This window comes from Henckelia pumila, chromosome 3 (assembly GCF_033568475.1).
Source record: "Henckelia pumila isolate YLH828 chromosome 3, ASM3356847v2, whole genome shotgun sequence".
Classification (NCBI taxonomy): Eukaryota; Viridiplantae; Streptophyta; class Magnoliopsida; order Lamiales; family Gesneriaceae; genus Henckelia; species Henckelia pumila.
The window spans coordinates 35,818,534-35,840,441 of NC_133122.1; the positions used below are offsets into that span (position 1 = coordinate 35,818,534).

The window sequence follows — 21,908 nt, forward strand, 5'->3', positions numbered from 1 at the left end:
GGACTCGGGTTTTTAAGCAAGCAAACATGTATTATGAATGGTTTGAATTGGTAGACATGTTAGAAAGGAAACAGGAGCTTTGTATTCATGTTTTAGTTGTTGTAACTTTGTTGACAACTTAGTTTATCTTGTACCTGGATCACCAAATAGATGTGAGATAGACTTGTAAACATGTTTAGAACTTGTTGGTAATGTGTATGCATGTTTTAGATTGGAAAAGCTTGTAAAGAAGAGGTAAAAAGATCAAGATATCAACTGCTAAAAACAGGATATAATTTGTGCCCAGGGAGGGCCCGGTCTGCAAAAAAAGGCAGACCGAGCGCTGCCTTTGAAATCCCAACCCGAGAGTTGGGGAGCAAGGGGGCGCTCGGTCGGCTAAAAAGTGCCGACCGAGCGCAACCCCCCATGATTTTTTTTTGATCTTTTGCGACTTGTTTTTGCGTTGCCAAATGTAGTGTTTTGCGTCGCCAAATGTCTTATATTACAAATTAAATATGTTTAGTTTTTAATCGCCTTTTATGATTAGATTAGCACCCGAGGTCCCCACAACAGGTGGTATCAGAGCGTAAGTTTCTGGATTAAGATAGAAGTTGATGAGCGGGGTAGATTGAGTCTATCTGATTGTTTTATATTGCATGAGATTGTCTGTTATCTATGATTATGTGCTTTACATGCAAGCATGCGTTATATTTCCAAGAATTATGTGATTGCATGATTACGTATTTCAATATAAATGCATGCTTTGCATGAGCTATTATTTCAGATTATCCTCAGTTAGAACCTGAATTCTTATGAGAATGCTAATCAGAGAAGGATGAGATACATTGCAGAATATGAAATTGTTTATGCACTAATCTGTTTGACAATCAGATATGCCTCCCCGTAAAGCACCAGTTATTCGACAGGCATTGGCTGTTCCTCAGGCTGAACCAGCACCAGTACCACCGCCAGTGGCTGAGCCTCAGAATGCACAGGGTAGTACATCAATTGCTCAGATGGATGCTACTGCTAATCCTATGGAAACACTACTGAAACGATTTCAGTCGTTCAACCCGCCAACACTGAAAGGCACAGAAAATTCAGTTGATTGTGAGAATTGGCTTGAAGATATAGAATAGCTGTTTGACTCGCTAGATTATTCAGATGATGGTCGTATCAGACTCGTAATACATCAACTTCATGAAGTTGCCAAGAGTTGGTGGATTACTACAAAAAGAGTTTTGGAACATCGAGGTACGATTATCACCTGGGCTGTTTTTAAAACTGAGTTATATCAACGTTTCTTTCCAGTCTCCTACAGGAAAGATAAGGGTGCTGAATTTGACAATCTGAGGCAAGACAATTTGAATATCGAAGAATATGTGGCCAAATTTTCAAGTCTTCTGAAATTTGCCCCACATATAGCAGCGATTGATGAAGCTATGACAGATCAGTTTATTAATGACCTCAATCCAGATGTGTTTACCCTAGTGAACAGTGGACGACCCAATAATTTTGATGAAGCATTGAATAAATCTAAGGGAGCAGAAGCAGGTTTATTGCGACAAAGAGGAGCACCGTTCATTCCACAGCCATCTCCACAGCCCGTACCAGCATTAGTGCCACAGAATCCGCCATCATTTCAGCAACCATCCTACATATTTGAGGGTGGAAGCAGTGACATAAAAGATTCGAGATTCAAACCTAAAGGTAAACAGTTTAAGAAGCCTGGCAGTAGTTCATCTAGTTCTAGTAGGCTGAGACAGCTTGGTTCTAGTCAGAGTTCTGCAGCTTCAGAGGTTTATTGTAGCAAGTGTGGTGGTCGACATACTACTAATCAGTGTAGAGGTGTATCAGGTGTTTGTAATATTTGTCGTCAACCTGATTACTATGCCAAGGTATGTCCTCAAAGAGCAACAGACAGAACCACTGGTGCAAGTTCTTCTCGACCAGTCCTTCAAGCAGAAAGGCAATCAGTGCATTCATTCCAACCACAGAAACAAAATCGAATAGGAGGAAGCTAGACTATGACTCAACCTCCTATGCAACAGGCTCGAGTATTTGCACTTACTGAGGATCAGGCACAGACAGCACATGACGATGTCATAGCAGGTAACTGCTCTATTTATGGTTATCCTGCCTATGTTTTGATAGATACAGGTGCATCACATACATTTATATCTGAAAAATTTGCTATGATGCATTCTTTGTCGTTTGAGCCATTTCCTACTGTTGTTGCTATTTCTTCACCTTTGGGTGAAGGCATTGTTTCTGTTCGATTAATTAGAAATTGTGTCTTGCAATATGATGGAAACATGATTGATTTGGATTGCATAGTACTTGGATTATCAGATTTCTATTGCATTATTGGTATAGACAAGTTAACCAAGTACAGGGCGACTGTAGATTGTTTCCACAAAGTGGTCAGATTCAGACCAGACATGGCAGATGAGTAGAAATTCTATGGTAAGGGTTCTAGAGCCAAGATTCCTTTGATATCTGTGTTATCTATGACCCGTTTATCGCAGAGAGGGGCAGAGAGATTTTTTATCTATGCCGTAGATGTATTGAAATCCAGTCCAGCAGTGACAGATATTCCGGTAGTGCATGAATTTGTTGATGTATTCCCTGATGAAATCCCTGGTTTGCCTCCAGTTCGAGAAATAGATTTCAGTATTGAGTTACTACCAGGTATACAACCGATATCTAAAGCTCCTTACAGAATGACACCGATTGAATTGAAGGAGCTAAATGACCAGTTGGAAGATTTGCTAGTTAAAGGGTACATTAGGCCGAGTGTTTCACCTTGGGGCGCTCCGGTACTTTTTGTACGAAAGAAAGACGGTTCTATGCGGTTGTGTATTGATTATCGACAATTGAACAAGGTAACCATAAAGAATAAATATCCACTACCTAGAATAGATGATTTGTTTGATCAGTTACAGGGTTCAGCTATCTATTCCAAGATTGATTTGCGATCCGGATATCATCAACTAAGGGTAAGAGATGAAGATATCCCTAAAACTGCTTTCAGAACAAGGTACGGACATTATGAATTCATTGTCATGCCTTTTGGTTTAACCAATGCTCCTGCAGTATTTATGGGATTGATGAATAGATCTAGAGTGTTTCAGAAATATTTAGATGACTTTGTCATTATCTTCATCGATGATATTTTGATCTATTCTAAGAATGTGCATGATCATGTTGAACATCTTCGAATCATCTTACAGACTTTGAGAAATGAGAAATTATATGCCAAGTTATCAAAATGTGAGTTTTGGTTGCAGAAAGTTGTGTTTCTTGGGCATATCATTTCAGATGATGGCATTTCAGTGGATCCAAGCAAGGTAGAGGCTGTACTTAATTGTCCTAGACCTACATCAGTAACAGAAATACGGAGTTTTATGGGCCTAGCAGGATATTACTGCAGATTTATCCGAGATTTTTCCAGTATTGCCAAGCCTATTACGCAATTAACTCAGAAGAATATGCCGTATGTTTGGACTGAAGCCTGTGAAACTAGTTTCTTGGAGTTGAAGAAGAGGCTTACAAGTGCACTTGTCTTGACGATTCCTTCAGGTACAGGTGATTTTGTTGTTTATTGTGATACTTCTCAGAGGGGTCTGGGTTGTGTGCTTATGCAGCGAGGTCATGTTATTGCTTATGCTTCGAGACAGTTAAAGCCACATGAGACTCGGTATCCTATCCATGATTTGGAGCTTGCCGCTATCGTCTTTGCATTGAAGATATGGCGACATTATCTGTATGGTGAAAAGTTTGAAATCTTTTTTGATCACAAAAGCTTAAAATATCTGTTTTTGCAGTCAGAATTGAATATGAGACAGCGTATATGGCTTGATTTATTGAAAGACTTCGATTGCGAGATTAAATACTATCCAGGAAATCTAATGCAGCTACAGATGCCTTAAGTAGAAAGATATGTTCTTTATCCTTGCCTACGATATGTGTAGTGACCCGCGTCGTGATCACCTACTAAACAGAAGCTTAAGCATGCATTTAAATGAAATAATAAATCATCAGAATTAACAGCGAAAAAGCATAAATAAATCCCCAAATAAAGATACAACCAAATAGAATGCCTAAATGTATCAGAGACAAAAGCCTAGACAGATATCCTTGCTGGTCATCAATCGCTTAAGCCCTCCTGGAACCACCCGCCTCATCCAGCCGCAGACCTGCCCCATGGAATAGGGTGTCCAGATACAACAAAGTACGAGATGTGAGCATGATAAGCTCAATACGAGAGTATGAGTATACAGTATTATATGTGCATGTATGCAAGTGAACTGTGTACCAAGACACGAGGTCAAAAATATCTGATCAAGAACAAACTTGGGTCCTGGTATGTGCCACGCCGAGCCGTTGCTACAGGAGGTGACCAACATACTCAGAAGCCCTGATGGTAACCTAACACAAGTACACGTGTCCAACCAAATATCAGTGACCTAACACGAGATCCGTGTCCAACTGATTTTGGTGACCTAACATGTGTCTTTGTGTCCAACCATCTACTGACAAGATAAATATCCCAATACCAGATATCGCAAGAATACAGGCTCAATATGCTCATGTATGCAACATACAGTCATGACATGCTGTATATAAAGACATATAAAACATGCAATCACATAATCCATGCAAACACATAATACATGCATACTCAATCTGGATATCTCGAATAATACTTTCGTACCTCATAAACTAGGCAAGCTAGACCAGCACTATGTCCAAGCCTACAGTCCACACTACAATGCAAAGTACTCATGCATTATCACTTTATTCTAAAAGTCTTAACTAGTCTATAACATACTCCCTATTTACTATAAGGAGCCAGAGCTATACCTGCGTCCGTCGTCAGCCCGCTGATGACGACTGCCCCAGAACTTGGGCACCGCTCCGCCGCAACCCCGGAGCACCTGGCCAACCTTCGGACCAAGCCTAGGAAGGCTGAAAACACCCCAAAACCCCTAGAAAAGCCTAAAAACCGAGAGAGAAATGCAATTTGGTGTGAAAATTCTGAAATTCGGAGGGCCTATTTATAGGTGGAGTTCGGACGGTCCGAACTGGGTTCGGAAGGTCCGAAATGCCACTTGTCCGAGCCATTTTGACACCTGGGCTCTGCTGAGTTTGGAGGGCCCGAAGTGGTTTGGAGGGCCCGAACTGGTCCGTATGCTCCGAACTGTTTTGGTCCTTCTGAACTCATTTTTGGACCCCCGGGACCTACCCTACCATTTTCGGATGTTCCGAATCTGATTTTCCACTTATTTTAACCAAATAAGGACTCCTTAAATATGTTTTGACACTTTTAAAATTATATGTCATTTTATAACATGTTTAAAATCACTTAATCTTGTAAAATGGAACCGGGCTACTACATTCTCCCCTTACTTAAGATATTTCGTCCTCGAACAATCTTAAGTACTGAATGCAGTAAAATACTGAATTTACAATCTGAAAATACAACAATTCAAAATAGATCTGGATAATCTGTACGCATACGACTCTCAAGTTCCCAAGTGGCCTCCTCAGTGCCAATATATATTGATATCTATCTCATAACTTGAGATAACACCTGAAATGAGAATACTGATTATCCTGTCATGGATAATAACTCTTTTGCTGAATTCTGACTTGCGCTACTAGTTGAACAAAACTGTTTCATCCTTCTTTGGAAAGTCCTAAAACCAATACAACCTAGCAAATCCATTGAATCGATCTCATCGAATCTAACATATCAATGATCTAAAGAATCCAATAGACATTTCGGAAAATTGGTGACAACAATCCCGCTGGACTAGATAACCTTAGATCTCAGCTGCTATCCTTTTTCCATTTCTAAACACTTGATGCTATCCAGTTAGTATCCATTAAAATTCAAACGCTTCATAGATAAATTTCTGACACTGAAGTCCCAGAATGACTGCAAATCATTCCTGAGAACTAAATATCTGAGTACTATACTCATCTTATCAGTCTACTAAAAAGTGAACAATTCCAATTCGTTCTTTATGCAAAAGAATATTTAGCTCCCCATCATGGGTTATAACATCTATATTTACCTCAGACTAATAGTTGCAAATAGTCACTGGGCACCAAACTTGTACCAGTTTAACTGACCATTTCAAAACATACATGAACACCTAAGTGCTTATCTTTCCACTATCCAAATGAATTCTTATATTGTCGTATCCATGCTGTAACTTAGCAGGCTCATGACATCTGTCAATTACTAACTAGATCAATTATCTTCCAATTATTACAGGGAAACTTACCTAAGTAAACTCATCACTTAGAATTTCCTGTTCATCTCGTAATCAAGATCCTGATCACTAATTATACATCTGATAGAATCAGACAATACTGATAAAACCTCCTGGTTCTCCCCCAGTATCACGTGCGAGAACTACCCGTCCAGAATATTCACTTGTCAAGGAATCTTTTCCAAGACTATTCTGACAAAGGAAACTAAAATCTGTATCTCTGATAAAGTCAGACGACGACGTTCAAATCTCTTGGCACTAATACAGTACCAATATCAAATTCATAAAAAAATTCCTTTTGATAATTATACCCCTTGATATAACTGTGCAAAATATCAAGACTCAGGTAGCCACCCCAATAGCCTATCTGGAATAAACTTCCCAAAAAACACCAGCATAGGTCGCGCTTCCTCTCCCGTCTTGAACAACCCAGCACAGTCCTCAGCACCTGGTATAATCTATCACTGAATCTATGATGAAAATCCATCATCAATAACCAATGACCCTAACACCGAGTCTCTGAGGAAACAATTCAAATCTGGCACTAAATTAAACCACTGACTTTTTGAATCATAGGAAAAAGCCTAGAACTGATCATCTGAAAACTAGCACAACTCTAACCCCTGGTTATGCAAATATCTATCATACTAAAACGCCTACGATCATCATGGCGATGGTGATGAAGACCCGACGATGCTCTAGATCATCCTGATCACCCCAGCATCCACCCACGCTACTATGGATACTTTCGTCACCAAGTCCCGCCATCTATGCGATGATCAAAATGTTAAACCCAATTCCAACAATCTAGATCCCAAGATTACTATGCATACTATGATACCATAAATGTAGTGATCCGCGCCGTGATCACTTACTAATAAGAAGCTTAAGCATTCATTTAAATTAAATAATAAATCATCAGAATTAACAGCAGAAAAGCATAAATAAATCCCCAAATAAAGATACAACCAAATCGAATGCCTAAATGTATCAGAGACAAAATCCTAGACAGATATCCTTTCTGATCATCAATCGCCTAAGCCCTCCTGGAACCACCCGCCTCATCCAGCCGCAGACCTGCCCCATGGAATAGGGTGTCCAGATACAACAAAGTACGGGATGTGAGCATGATAAGCTCAGTACGAGAGTATGAGTATACGGTATTATATGTGCATGTATGCAAGTGAACTGTGTACCAAGACACGAGGTCAAGAATATCTGATCAAGAACAAACTTGGGTCCTGGTATGTGCCACACTGAGCCGTCGCTACAGGAGGTGACCAACATACTCAGAAGCCTTGATGGTGACCTAACACAAGTACACGTGTCCAACCAAATATCAGTGACCTAACACGAGATCCGTGTCCAACTGATTTTGGTGACCTAGCACGTGTCTCTGTGTCCAACCATCTACTAACAGGATAAATATCCCAATACCGGATATCGCAAGGATACAGGCTCAATATGCTCATGTATGCAACATACATTCATGACATGCTGTATATAAAGGCATATAAAACATGCAATCACATAATCCATGCAAACACATAATACATGCATACTCAATCTGGATATCTCGAATAATACTTCTGTACCTCATAAACTAGGCAAGCTAGACCAGCACTATGTCCAAGCCTACAGTCCACACTACAATGCAAAGTACTCATGCATTATCACTTTATTCTAAAAGTCTAAACTAGACTATAGCATACTCCCTATTTACTATAAGGAGCCAGAGCTATACCTGCGTCCGTCATCAGCCCGCTGATGACGACTGCCCCAGAACTTGGGCACCGCTCCGCCGCAACCCCAGAGCACCTGGACAACCTTCGGACCAAGCCTAGGAAGGCTGGAAACACCCCAAAACCCCTAGAAAAGCCTAAGAACCGAGAGAGAAATGAAATTTGGTGTGAAAATTCTGAAATTCGGAGGGCCTATTTATAGGCGGAGTTCGGACGGTCCGAACTACCACTTGTCCGAGCCATTTTGACACCTGGGCTCTGCTGAGTTTGGACGGCCCGAACTAGGTTTGGACGGCCCGAAGTGGTTCGGAGGGCCCGAAGTGGTCCGTATGCTCCGAACTGTTTTGGTCCTTCTAAACTCATTTTTGGACCCCCGGGACCTACCCTATCATTTTCGGACGTTCCAGATCTGATTTTTCACTTATTTTAATCAAATAAGGACTCCTTAAACATGTTTTGACACTTTTAAAATTATATGTAATTTTCTAACATGTTTAAAATCACTTAATCTTGTAAAATAAAACCGGGCTACTACAATAGGTGTATCTCAATTGGTAGAAGATTGTTGTATTTTTGGATTAGTATTTGAAACAGATATGCAGCCTATCCGTGTTTGTGCTATTAAAGCTGAACCATAACTTCTGATGAGAATTAAAGAAGCACAAAAACTGGATCAGAATATTCAGAAATCGATTGATATGATCAGAACTGGGCATCAATCTGAATATCACGTCAGTGCTGATGATGTGTTATATGTGAATAACAGACTTGTTGTCCCAGATGTTTCAGACTTGAAACAACAGATATTTAAAGAGGCTCACAGTAGTATATTCAGTATTCACCCTGGTGGCAGAAAAATGTATAATGATCTTAAAATGCAGTACTGGTGGAAACAGATGAAGTCAGATGTGACCGAATTTGTATCCAAACGTTTGAATTGCCAACAGGTAAAAGCTGAAAGAAAGAATTCAGGTGGTCTATTGCAGAGTTTATCAGTTCTAGAATGGAAATGAGATCATATTTCCATGGATTTCATTACACAGCTACCACGTTCATCCAGAGGATGCGATGCCATTTGGGTGATTATTGATAGATTGACAAAATTAGCGTGCTTTATTTCGTACAGAATGACGTAAAGACATGATCAGATGGCAGAGATCTACGTCAGAGAAGTGGTAAGATTACATGGTGTGCCTAAATCTATTGTTTCAGATCGAGACCCTAGATTTACATCACACTTTTGGCATAGCTTGCAACAAGCTCTTGGTACTCAATTGCATCCGAGTACAGCTTATCATCCTCAAACAGACGGACAGTCAGAGCGGACTATCCAGACACTTGAGGATATGTTAAGAGCTGTAGTACTAGACTTTGGTACTAGTTGGAAAGATTCATTACCACTTGCAGAATTTTCTTATAATAACAGCTATCAGACCAGCATTGAGATGGCTTCATTCGAAGCACTGTACGGAAAGAAATGCAGATCACCGTTGTACTGGGATGATATCTCAGAGGTACCTTACGTTGGGCCTGATATGATTCGTGAAATGACTGAGAAGGTGAAGTTAATTCAGAAAATAATGAAAACAACTCAGGACAGACAAGAAAAATATGCGAATATCAGACGAAGACCTCTATATTTTGATAAGGGAGACATAGTGTTCTTGAAGATTTCTCCGTTCAGAGGTACAGTCAGATTTGGCAAGAGAGAAAAGTTATCTCCGCGTTTTATCGGTCCTTATGAGATTATCGAGAAGATAGGCGATCTTGCTTATCGACCCGCTCTTCCTCCATCATTGACTGGTATTCATGATGTATTCCATGTCTCTATGCTTCATAAGTATCAGCCTGATCCTTCACATATTATCCAGCCTGATGAAGCTGAACTCGATGAGACTCTCAGTTACTTTGAGCAACCTATTCAGATTCTTGATTGCAAAGAAAAACAGCTCAGAAATAAGACGATTCAGTTAGTCAAAGTTCAGTGGAGTCGACATGGCACTGAAGAAGCGACTTGGGAGACTGAGTCAGATATAAGACATAGATTTCCAGAGTTGTTTCATTGATGTGAGTTCTTATTCTGTTTTTTTGTTATTTCCATATCTTATGCATATACAGACTGCTTATACAGATTGCTTATGATTTCGAGGACGAACTCATGCCTTAGTGGGGGAGAAATGTAAGGCCCGGGATTATTTAATTTTAATCCGAGAATATTTAATTTGGAAATATTTGGAGTTTAGAATTAAATTCTAATATTCTTAAATGAATAATGATTGAAATTGAGTTAAATAGCTTTTTTAGGGACTGATTTGCAAATAGTGGAAAATTGAGGGGCTAAAATGCAATTTTTAGATTTAGTGGAAGACACATTGTGAAGATTCAGTTTTTTTTAGTAACATTACAAGGAATTGAAAGACCAACATCAATGTAGAAATTGAAGAGTCATGATCAAGGTTTGTAACAGCCCAATTCATGGTTGATAATGACATTAAAATGGGATTTAATGGCCTTAAACCATGACCATTCAGCTGATCTAAGTTGCCTACAAATACTCTCAAAGGTTGAGTGAAAAATCACAACCAAGAAGCATTTCAAAGTCCATTGTACTGATTTTTTTTGTCATCCCATATGACTTCTAAATCCAATCTCCACCGTTCACAATATACCTCTATATGTTATACATATTCTGTCTAAGTTTTAACTCAATCCAACAGTTAGATGTACATAAAAGGCCTTCACAATAATACGTGGCAGATTCTAGTCGAGAAGGGAGCGACTCTAGTTCGTCGACCAGAAACGGTATCAAATGATCTTAAAAGACAATTCTAACCGTTCATAATATTTATTTCATCCTTATGAACGTGCGGACCAAATTTGAGGTCGATCCGACGGTTCAATATTCCAAAAATACTTCAGCAATTTAACTGAATTTTGTTGCATACAAATCCGAAAATAAGGTAAGTGGGTTTTTGTTTCTTTAAGCCATATTTGTTTCAATTCAATGGAAATCATTGAGTCTTGTTTCTATTGGACTCTTTTTGTTAATTTTGATTCTCTAAGCATTATTCTAAGAAACCATCGAAGTCTTTGTTTGGGCTTATTCTTGTTTGAAATCACCAAGTATCCGTTTCAAGTTTTGATCGTACACTGTTTGTTTTATGTTCTTTGATTCCGTATATGTTTTCTTCCACATGAATCCTTTGTTATGCTTCATTTTGAAGTACCTTATGATTCGTTATGCATTCCTTTGCTAAGCCTTTGTTCATATTCATTCTGTTCTTTTTGTTCCAATTCATACCCATGTGATATGTTCGTTTGTGATGATTTTGATTTGAATAATGGCGCATTGGGAAAAGCCTATGAGGGAAAAGGCCCCAAAGGGAGCCTGTCTACGGGAAAATGCCCCAGAGGGAGCCCATGCGTGGGAAATGGCCCCAGAGGGACCGTTTACAGGAAAAGGCCCCAGAGGGAGTCCAAAACCAGTAAAAGCCCATGGTAATTATGATAAGATATGAATAAATATATTTTTAAAAGAATGATGTTTCTGTTTTGAAAACTCAATCGTACATTCCTCGTTTCATGTCCTTTGATTTCGTTTCATGTTTCATTCTGTACGATTCCTCTGTTATGCAAGGAGATCTTGAAATGCATTGTTAGGATTCAAATTAAGAAATGGTAAGGAAATTCCGAAAACATGATATGATAAGGCCCTGATGCAGTGGGTTATAATAACCGTTTAAGGCCTCGTTCCCTTAGAGGAGTAACAATTAGGGACTGATCAGTAGCCAGGATTAACGAGATGAATAACAGTGCCATGTATAAGTTATGATTCGGTTATGATATGTCTTGATTCTTTGTTTCGTATTCTGTTTGTCTCCTGTCTTGACTCTTATTGAATTCGTATCATGTATATATATTCGATATTTGTGTGTACGATTGGCCCCACTTGCTGAGTGTTTCCCAAAACACTCACCCCCTTACTTTCCTCCCCAGATACGGGCGAAGATGAGTTGGAAGAATGAACAACACGCATTTTGGGGTTAATGATCAAGTTCAAGATATGGAAATTCAAGAATTTATTTCAGTCTTATTTCTTACTACGTTAATTGCTTCTGCACTTGTGTTTTTCACTGTAAAAAAACAGTTATGATTTATGAAATAGACTGGTTTTTGAAAATATTTGTACTACGAGAATTGTTGTTTCAATGTTATATTGTTAAACAACGCCGATGTCAACTAGGCCCGGTTTCGGAGCGTGACACACATGGCTTCTTTATGGATTTGAACCTGTAATTTCATCAAAGTCATCAGATTTGCAGCAGCAAAAATCGAGAGAAGAGAGAAAGAAGAACTCAAGCTATATTTTCATCTTAAATCTTCATTATCTCAAGATCCGACCAACCAATTTTCATTCCGGGATTAGTTCTACGATCCTCTCTTCACAAGCTTCGATTTGGTGTAAGTATTATGATGATTCAATATGTTTTGAGATTTGGTATGTGGGGAAATCAGATTATGTTTATAGATATGTGTTATTGAGACTACACGTATTATTTTATTAAAAACCGAATTGAAGAAGGGATGCTATTTGTATGTGATATGAAATAACAGCAAGTATTTAGAAATTTATAGCTGCTGATATGCTGGTATATTGATGTATTTTACTGGTATATCATGTATTTGAAGTTGATTGGGATGTTAGATTGATTATATTTCAGTTTTGGTTATCGATTTCGTACCGTTACGCCGCCGGTTCAAGATTTGCTAGAATTTGCATCAACTTGATTGAGCTGTGTTAGCTGTGAGTTCTTGCTGCTGTTTCTCAATTATATATGTTGTGATTTCAGATTAGAACAAGGGACATCGAACTCGAAAAGTTCAACTTCGAATCGGGTTAGACAAGAACAAGGTTTGAAACCAATTGCCTTTGAAGAATTGAGTTGGAAAGTTGAGCAGATTTTAAGATATGTTCTTGATGTTATGTTTTCAGATTTAAAGTACTTTCAGACTCGACAAAGAAAAGTATAAATCAATACAACCTTGAAGGGACAGAATATTCGAGATAGATACAATTCTCGAATTCCCTTAAACCACATATTTGTATGCCTAGTTGATTTACTTGTTTGAATGCTTACTTGACTTTGCTTGTTTTAGCATAAATTGTATGTATGGCTTTGGCTTGTTATATAGTGATTTGCATTAGTTTTGTATGCAATCCTCTTGAGCCAAAACCAACACGCATAGAGGGTCTGGCGGCCTAGATTGCAATTGACGTTTGGTAAGTTGTAGTAAGTGGCAAAGGATATAGATTTAATCCTAGAGCTAGATGACTTACTATAATTGTACCAAAGTTAGGGGATTTAAGATGTTTAATGCCACCTCGAGAGGGAGAGTCGGTGGTTAGTTAAAGATTTTATTCCCCGGGATCCCAAGAACCAAGAACTCTTTGTTTCAGACTTGATATCCTTTTATTTGAAATATGCATTGTGTTTTTGTTTTAAGCCTTATAGCATGTTCATATCGTTTATACTGAGAATTATGTTTCTCACCGGAATTATCCGGCTATTTCTTTGTTTGTATGTGTGCATGACAATAGGTGGGGCGAGATCGAGTCAACAACGACAAGGATAGATCGAGATAAATCTTAGCATGTGAGGACTCAGGTTTTTAAGCAAGCAAACATGTATTATGAATGGTTTGAATTGGTAGACATGTTAGAAAGGAAACAGGAGCTTTGTATTCATGTTTTAGTTGTTGTAACTTTGTTGACAACTTAGTTTATCTTGTATTTGGATCACCAAATAGATGTGAGATAGACTTGTAAACATGTTTAGAACTTGTTGGTAATGTGTATGCATGTTTTAGATTGGAAAAGCTTGTAAAGAAGAGGTAAAAAGATCAAGATATCAGCTGCTAAAAACAGGGTATAAGTTCTGCCCAGGAAGGGCCCGGTCTGCAAAAAAAGGCAGACCGAGCGCTGCCTTTGAAATCCCAACCCGAGAGTTGTGGAGCAAGGGGGCGCTCGGTCGGCTAAAAAGTGCCGACCGAGCGCAACCCCCCATGATATATTTTTTTTTTAATCTTTTGCAACGTGTTTTTGCGTCGACAAATGTAGTGTTTTGCGTTGCCAAATGTCTTATATTACAGATTAAATATGTTTATTTATTAATCGCCTTTTACGATTAGGTTAGCACCCGAGGTCCCCACACCGCATGTCCTTCAAAATTTTCAAACGACCATATCTTCTATTTTGGTTGATCTCTAAGGACTAAGCAAACTTTTTCATCGGACCTAGAGATTCCACAATATTTCTCAAACATTGTTTGAGCTTGAGCGTAAAATGTATTCGGAATTTGTTGAATTTTAAGTAAAATAAAATATTATGATAAAATTTTAAGAATATCTTCGTCTCAAATGACGATCCACTTGGTTGAGGGCATCTAGTTCGCCTAGTTTGGTTTGGAAAGCGAAAACGTTTTTGCAAGATCCTTGAAATGTTAGTTCATGTTATCCCTTGAACGAACTTTCCATCCCATTAGAAATTCATGGTTATATATTTTTTTCAACCATCCTAAAAAACTAGTGTTGCTTTGATCATTTCCAAGTAATGCATTAGTGAAAGCGCTGCACCATGTATTTGCATGACGTTCATCTTCATCCTTCAACCAATGTTGTGATGGAGTCACCGCACTAGCAATAATAACTTCTCCCCTTTCTTTTTTGATCTTAAAGATATGGTTTTAAAAGTAGGATAATGGACTTCGTTTGAATTTTGGGATAATTGAGTTTGATTAAAAATACGGCTCAACATTTTCTCGTCGTTGTATTGATATTGGGAAAGATCAATGGATTGAGAATTGATTTTAGATAATTTTGGTGACGGAAAATTGAGATCAATTTTTTTCCATGGATTCATTTTCGTAATTGGATGAAATGAATCAGAGATGAATAAATCTTATTTTTCTGAGAATGAAAGTAGACGAAAATGGGAACTTTTTTGAAGGTATAATGAAGTGAATTTTTATGAATTTTTTTCAATTTTTAAAGTTTTTAAATGATTTTTCTATTTTACTTAAAGAAATTTAAGGATGTGATGATCTTGCCCATTGATCAACAACGACTAAATTATCTCATTCATTCCTTGATTTTTTTTTTAAAAATGTGTTATTAATTATTTTATTTAATGTCATTTTTAAAAGGGACAGAAATACTAAAAGCTTATTTTTAAGCCAGGGTACTTACATTATGAAAGTAGTAAGTAGTAAGTACAAATATGAATGAATAAAATGATGTATCAACACCTTTAGGAGAACACTTCAAGTTATCAAGTGAGCAATCTCCCACCACTGAGAAAGAAACAAAACAGATGGCTAAACTACCTCATGCAAGCGGTTTGGTAGTGTCATGTATAGCATGGTATGCAGTCATCCAGATTTGTCATATGCCATGAGTGTTATCTCACGATTCATGGCTAATCCAGGTATTAAGCATTGGGAGACTCTGAAGTGGACTTTGCGATACTTGAAAGGAACAACAAACTTAGGTTTATTATTCAAATGACAATACCAAGAGTCCAAACCATTGGTAGTATATGTGGACTCAAACTTTACAAGAAATCTGGATACTAAGAAATCATTGACAGGGTATGTGTTTACCATGTTCGGAACAACTGTTAGTTGGAAAGCAAATCTTTGGTCTGTGGTTGCATTATCCACGATAGAGGCTGGGTATATTGCCCTCACCGAGGCTGTCAAAGAGGCTGAATATCAACAAAATTTGGTGTGGTACAAGATCAGTTTAAAATTCATTGCGACAACCAAAGTGACGTACATTTATCTAAACATCAAGTTTACCAGGAACGGACAAAACACATAGACGTCAAGTTGTACTTCTTGAGATACATATTTTCAAAAGAAAACATAATAGTTAAGAAGATATCAACTGAAGAAAATCCTGCAAATGTCATGACTAACGAATTACCTCAAGGAAAGCACTTTCATTGCTTGAGGTTGGTAAATGATGTAGAAAGAAAATAGACCCCTGAAGGAAAGGGAGAAGGAGGGCAGTCATCTTTAAGATAAAGTGGAGATTTGTGGTAAAAATGTCTTTCAAGCTGAATTATTCTTTGACTTATGCAAGTGGCGCCGTCCATGAAAATAGGGGATTCTATGAGATCAATGAAGTTCGATATAAAAAAGTTCGCGAGCAAGAATGATTTTGCCCTATGGAGTTAGGGGATGAACTAAGCTCTGAGTTTGACATGAAATATCTGAGAGAAGTTAGGAAGATACTGGGTATGGAAATTCGAAGAAACAAGAAGGAAAAGTTATTCTATTACTCAAAACAAAGAAAGAGGCGACAGAAAACAGGGATTCAGATAGAGGATTGAAGCTTTGTCAATGCGTTTTTGATTCCATTTTTACTCTGTAATTTCTTTGGTGTATTTAAATAGTTGTGGCTTGAATCTGTAACTTGAATACTGGATTGTTGGGTAAAGGAATAAAGAGATAAAAGCCTCATGTGGATGTAGGCAGATTCAATTATCGAACCACATATATCGATGTCTTTTACTTTCTTACATTTTAATTGCTGCGTTTCTTGTTTTGGTTTGAATAGGTTGGTTCACTTAGTGTTGAATTGAGTTTATGGCTCTAAGCTCATTGTGCGGTGTTCTTAGTCTATCTAAGATCGTCGATTATCTTGAACTTGTGTTGTTGATATTATCATAAAACTAATATTTAATAATTAAAAATGGCCAGATTAATCTGGCTGTCGGATTTGATCAATTTTTTTAAAGAAAATTTTAAAAAAAGAATTTTGGAAAGCAGACTTCATTGGGCGGAAGAAATCCGCGCGGAGTACACCTACAACATTGCAAGAGAATCAATCCTCGTGCCATTTTTTCTAAGGATAAACCTGACTCCATGCTAAACACACCTCGGACGGGGCGAGTTCAAACCAGTCAAACAGGTTTCGGGGCGGGGCGGGGCGGGTCCAGATCAACGGGTCCGGGGTGGATCCGAGGTTTGGGTGGACCCGCCCCATATATATATATATATATTATTTATGTATAATATTATATTATATATAATATATTATATATATAGTATATATATTTAATATATACATACAATAATATAATATATATCTATAAATAATATAATATATTATATATATAGTATATATTTAAATATATATATATATACAGTAATATACTATACTGTATATACTATACTCTAAATATATCAGTTTTGATCTCACATATCCTACGGTGCGGGGATCTACGTGCACCCGTGTATAAAACAACAAATTTTTACGGTAGGATCATCTCGAAAATACAAATCCAACGATATATCATATAATACAAATTTCAATTTCGATGATCGAAAATAGAAAGATGGCCGAAAATTGTAATTTTCGGTTTGATGCCGGGCCATCACCCGTCTTGTTTGATGGCGGGCCGTGGGGAACAACCATTTGACAGCTTTTATGTTGGCGTAAACATATTTCACATGTCTTCATGCGTCTTGATTTTAAATCACATTATATTCACAACACTGGTAATGATATATCCAAAAATATCGAAATCTGAATCGATGGGTTTTAAATCTGTCTAAAATCAGTGGAAAAAAAAGGATCTTGTGACATATTCTTGCAGCACAATATTTTTTTAAAAAAATGGAATAAAATGCAGCCGTCCGCAAGAAGACAGATGGAGCTTAGTCCCTACTTGGTGTCTCTTAACAATGCTATCTCATTCCTCAAATAGTCTCGCTTTGAATTGTTCGATCGATTATATCCATGCCCATTTTTAAATAGCAACTACGTACGGGAAAATTCCGATCATTTTTAACAAGGAAAGATTATACCAACTGTATAGTATGCTGGGTTTTGTTCTGCAAATAGCACTGAGAAAACGAAGGTGATTCGAGGAAAATATGCATCGTTTAGCACTTGAAGGTATGGACTTCATACTCGGTTTTCGCCTTTTACGGAATCCCATTTGGATTTTTGAAGTTTTTGATGCTTTTAAGATGGTATTCTGAACAAGTTTTTGATGCTTTTATGTTGGTATTATGAACAAGTTCAGTTAATCATACTGTAAGGCAGTTTGTATCGAAACGTAATGACTGCGAGTTACATGTGAAAACAAATTTTAGTAGTTTAGTGAAGCTCTGTAAAATGATTGTGAATTTGATGATTTTCACGCAGTGAAGTCTCCACCAGCTTCGTTAGATGTTCAGAGTTCCACCACCACCCACCATCCTTCACCAGCATTGCTCTTTTTGCTCGGTGGGATCCTATTTCTCCTTATTTGTCTCTTCTTCATATTCGTCTGCCGAAAACACATCAAACCCGGAAAGCTAAGAGGGATCGTGGCACACGCGGTGAAGCGACCAGGTCGTGGATAACGATCGCTTGATCAGTAGCAAATGATTCAAGATTATAGCTTGTTCAATAGCTAGTTGCGTTTTGGTTCTGCCCTTTAAACGAGTTTTTATGTGTTGCAGTGGCGAAAGATGCCTTGAGTGGAAATCTACGCATGATATGTGATTTCAAATACCAAACACTGAGGAAGGTAACCAAGAATTTTCACCAGAATAATCTTCTTGGGAGAGGCGGATTCGGGCCGGTCTATTTGGTAAACATAACTGTAGATCTATAATGTTTGCAAAGATTAATTAGATTTTCTAACATTTTATATGCTTTTTTGATCTGTCATCATAGATAACTGAGATTATGTTATTCTGTTGTGATCACATATTTGTCCTACAAGCACTTAAAAAAGAAATGGTTAGTAAGCTAGGATACTAGTCTTTTAGGCCAGGGCTACCCTGATCTAGTTTTCTTTGGCTGAACGTCGATGCTCTTGCTGAAAATCGGCAAAGCGTAAGGGGCAACTTGGAAAGTAGAGTTGGTGTGACGCCCGGGGCTGAGGAGGCAGGGAGTGATCGCCGGTGCCAAGAGGTTGCACGGACAATGAGCGGCTCCTGGTTGGCTTCTAGGCGGAGGGAGACATGAATGAACCGATCCCGTGCCGGAATGAGAGGGGATTATGAGACTGTGTAGGTATGGGACTACATAGTTGAGGAAGGCTTAAAAGATTTCATATGTACTGCTCATATCAAGAAGGTGCATTTTCTTTTCGGGAGCTCATCATATAAGAACTCCAAAGTTAAGCGTGCTTGACTTGGGGCAATTTTAGGATGGGTGACCTTTTGAAAAGTTTCTTTGGCTGAACGTCGATGCTCTTGCTGAAAATCGGCAAAGCGTAAGGGGCAACTTGGAAAGTGGAGTTGGTGTGACGCCCGGGGCTGAGGAGGCAGGGAGTGATCGCCGGTGCCAAGAGGTTGCACGGACAATGAGCGGCTCCTGGTTGGCTTCTAGGCGGAGGGAGACATGAATGAACCGATCCCGTGCCGGAATGAGAGGGGATTATGAGACTGTGTAGGTATGAGACTACATAGTTGAGGAAGGCTTAAAAGATTTCATATGTACTGCTCATATCAAGAAGGTGCATTTTCTTTTCGGGAGCTCATCATATAAGAACTCCAAAGTTAAGCGTGCTTGACTTGGGGCAATTTTAGGATGGGTGACCTTTTGAAAAGTTTCTTTGGCTGAACGTCGATGCTCTTGCTGAAAATCGGCAAAGCGTAAGGGGCAACTTGGAAAGTGGAGTTGGTGTGACGCCCGGGGCTGAGGAGGCAGGGAGTGATCGCCGGTGCCAAGAGGTTGCACGGACAATGAGCGGCTCCTGGTTGGCTTCTAGGCGGAGGGAGACATGAATGAACCGATCCCGTGCCGGAATGAGAGGGGATTATGAGACTGCGTAGGTATGGGACTACATAGTTGAGGAAGGCTTAAAAGATTTCATATGTACTGCTCATATCAAGAAGGTGCATTTTCTTTTCGGGAGCTCATCATATAAGAACTCCAAAGTTAAGCGTGCTTGACTTGGGGTAATTTTAGGATGGGTGACCTTCTGAAAAGTTTCTCAGGTGCGTGTGAGTAAGAACATAAGCACGCTGAAAGACCCGTCTTGATATAGTGGGGTCGTTACAGTTGGTATCGGGTGGTTGTCGATGATATAGCGCGTGTTTACAACGAGCAAGTGCATCGACTTTCACCTAAAAATATACTAGCACTAGTTAGAGGTGTTGAAGTTAATTCTATACACGTTGTTCTTGATCATAGCTGTTTTTCTCTGTTTCTTAATAAGGTTCAGGCCAGAGTTTCTGTGATGTTTGCTTTCAATATAAGTAAAGTTTTTGCTGGCCTTTAAATTAACAGGGGAAGTTAGAAGATGGGAGATCGGTTGCTGTAAAGAAGCTGTCGGTAGACAAATCACAACAAGGCGAATCCGAATTCCTAGCGGAAGTGAAGATGATCACGAGCATACAGCACAAGAATCTGGTTCGCCTTCTCGGGTGTTGCTCGGATGGAGACCAACGGCTCCTTGTGTATGAATACATGAAGAATGGGAGCCTAGACAACATCATTTATGGTAAATATCACATTTTACTTCACCTGGATACCGGCGCCATTCGATACATGTTCAGTACCTTTCCAAGAAACCAAGAAAATTCCCCAAAATTTCACCAAAGTTATGTGTGATGGATGCAGGGAAGAATGATTTTTTCTTGAGCTGGAAAATTCGGTTCCAGATAATCCTCGGGATCGCTCGGGGATTGCAGTATCTACACGAAGATGCGCATGTCAGGATTGTTCACAGGGATATCAAAGCTAGTAACATTCTCCTGGATGAAAAGTTCCAACCCAGGATTGGAGACTTTGGCCTGGCCAGGTTTTTCCCTGAAGATCAGGCTTATCTCAGCACCAAGTTCGCTGGAACATTGTAAGATTTTGATCTTTAAGAAAACATGGGATTCTTGATAATTTACATGCCTAACATGGTACACCTTCTGCAGAGGTTATACGGCTCCAGAATACGCTATTAGAGGCGAACTGTCTGAAAAGGCCGATATATACAGCTTTGGGGTTCTTGTGCTAGAAATCATAAGCTGCAGGAAGAATACTGACCTCAATCTATCATCGGAGATGCAATATCTGCCCGAATATGTGAGTGTTCTTTTCTTCCTAAGAAATTAGACATTTCATTTAATCAGTGCCACGTTGGAAAAATAACTAAAATCTTATACTAAATTACAATATTCACTTGCGAACACAATCTTAATCAGGCAAGTGAGTGATTAAATGAGTTGTGAATCAGGCATGGAAGCTGTACGAGAGGTGTATGTTGCATGAACTGATAGATTCCAGGCTAAGAAATGATGACTTTGTGGAAAAGGATGTGTTGCAAGTAATTCAAGTGACATTCTTATGCCTTCAGCCTGAAGCCGATTCCAGGCCGCCAATGTCTGAGATTGTAGCCATGCTAACTTGCAAGGTTGAGTTGGGCGCAACTGTCCCGACCCGGCCGGCGTTCTTGAGTCGAAAGCCGAGAATCGACGACAAAATTTCATGGGATTCTATATCTGAGCCTTGTCCATCTCCTCTCATGAAGAGTGATTCCCTTTCATTTCCTCAGCATGCAAAGTAAATCGGAGGACTAGTGAGAGAGCGATTTGTAATATTCGAAGGGACTAAATTTATATTTTTCATAAAAAAAAGTACTCATAAAAATTTGATATATATTTTTTAATTTCCCTTGTAAATTCATATGAGTCTAGCCTGGTTATATTATAAACCATGCATGTTTTTTTGAAATTTAAACTACAGTTGTATTAATTAAGAACATTCTTGCTAGCTATGGTTCGTAGAAACCACGGTAAAGATATGCGGAAAGCATTATGTAAATTCATGTCTTTGTTTTGAAATTAATTCATATATAGGTGCATGGGAGAGTATTGGAAAGAAAGGAAAATGTATCATTATATAT

General features: G+C 38.7%; 1 protein-coding gene across 1 annotated transcript; it reads left to right on the forward strand.

Annotated features, from left to right (window-relative positions):
- The first annotated feature begins 17,659 nt into the window (after positions 1–17,659).
- LOC140893475 (cold-responsive protein kinase 1-like) lies at positions 17,660–21,599 on the forward strand. Its single transcript, XM_073302541.1, has 7 exons — positions 17,660–17,968; positions 18,221–18,409; positions 18,520–18,650; positions 20,300–20,513; positions 20,633–20,864; positions 20,938–21,088; positions 21,240–21,599. Exons 1-7 carry the CDS (start codon positions 17,947–17,949, stop codon positions 21,567–21,569), a joined length of 1,269 nt encoding a protein of 422 aa, XP_073158642.1. The 5' UTR covers positions 17,660–17,946; the 3' UTR covers positions 21,570–21,599.
- The last annotated feature ends 309 nt before the right edge of the window (positions 21,600–21,908 follow it).

Bases quoted from the DNA above. Each gene is read 5' to 3' on its own strand.
- LOC140893475 (XM_073302541.1), top strand. From the start codon at position 17,947: ATGCATCGTTTAGCACTTGAAG. The intron at 20,514-20,632 runs GTAAATATCACA...TGATGGATGCAG, and splicing joins CCTAGACAACATCATTTATG to GGAAGAATGATTTTTTCTTG. The intron at 21,089-21,239 runs GTGAGTGTTCTT...GTTGTGAATCAG, and splicing joins TGCAATATCTGCCCGAATAT to GCATGGAAGCTGTACGAGAG.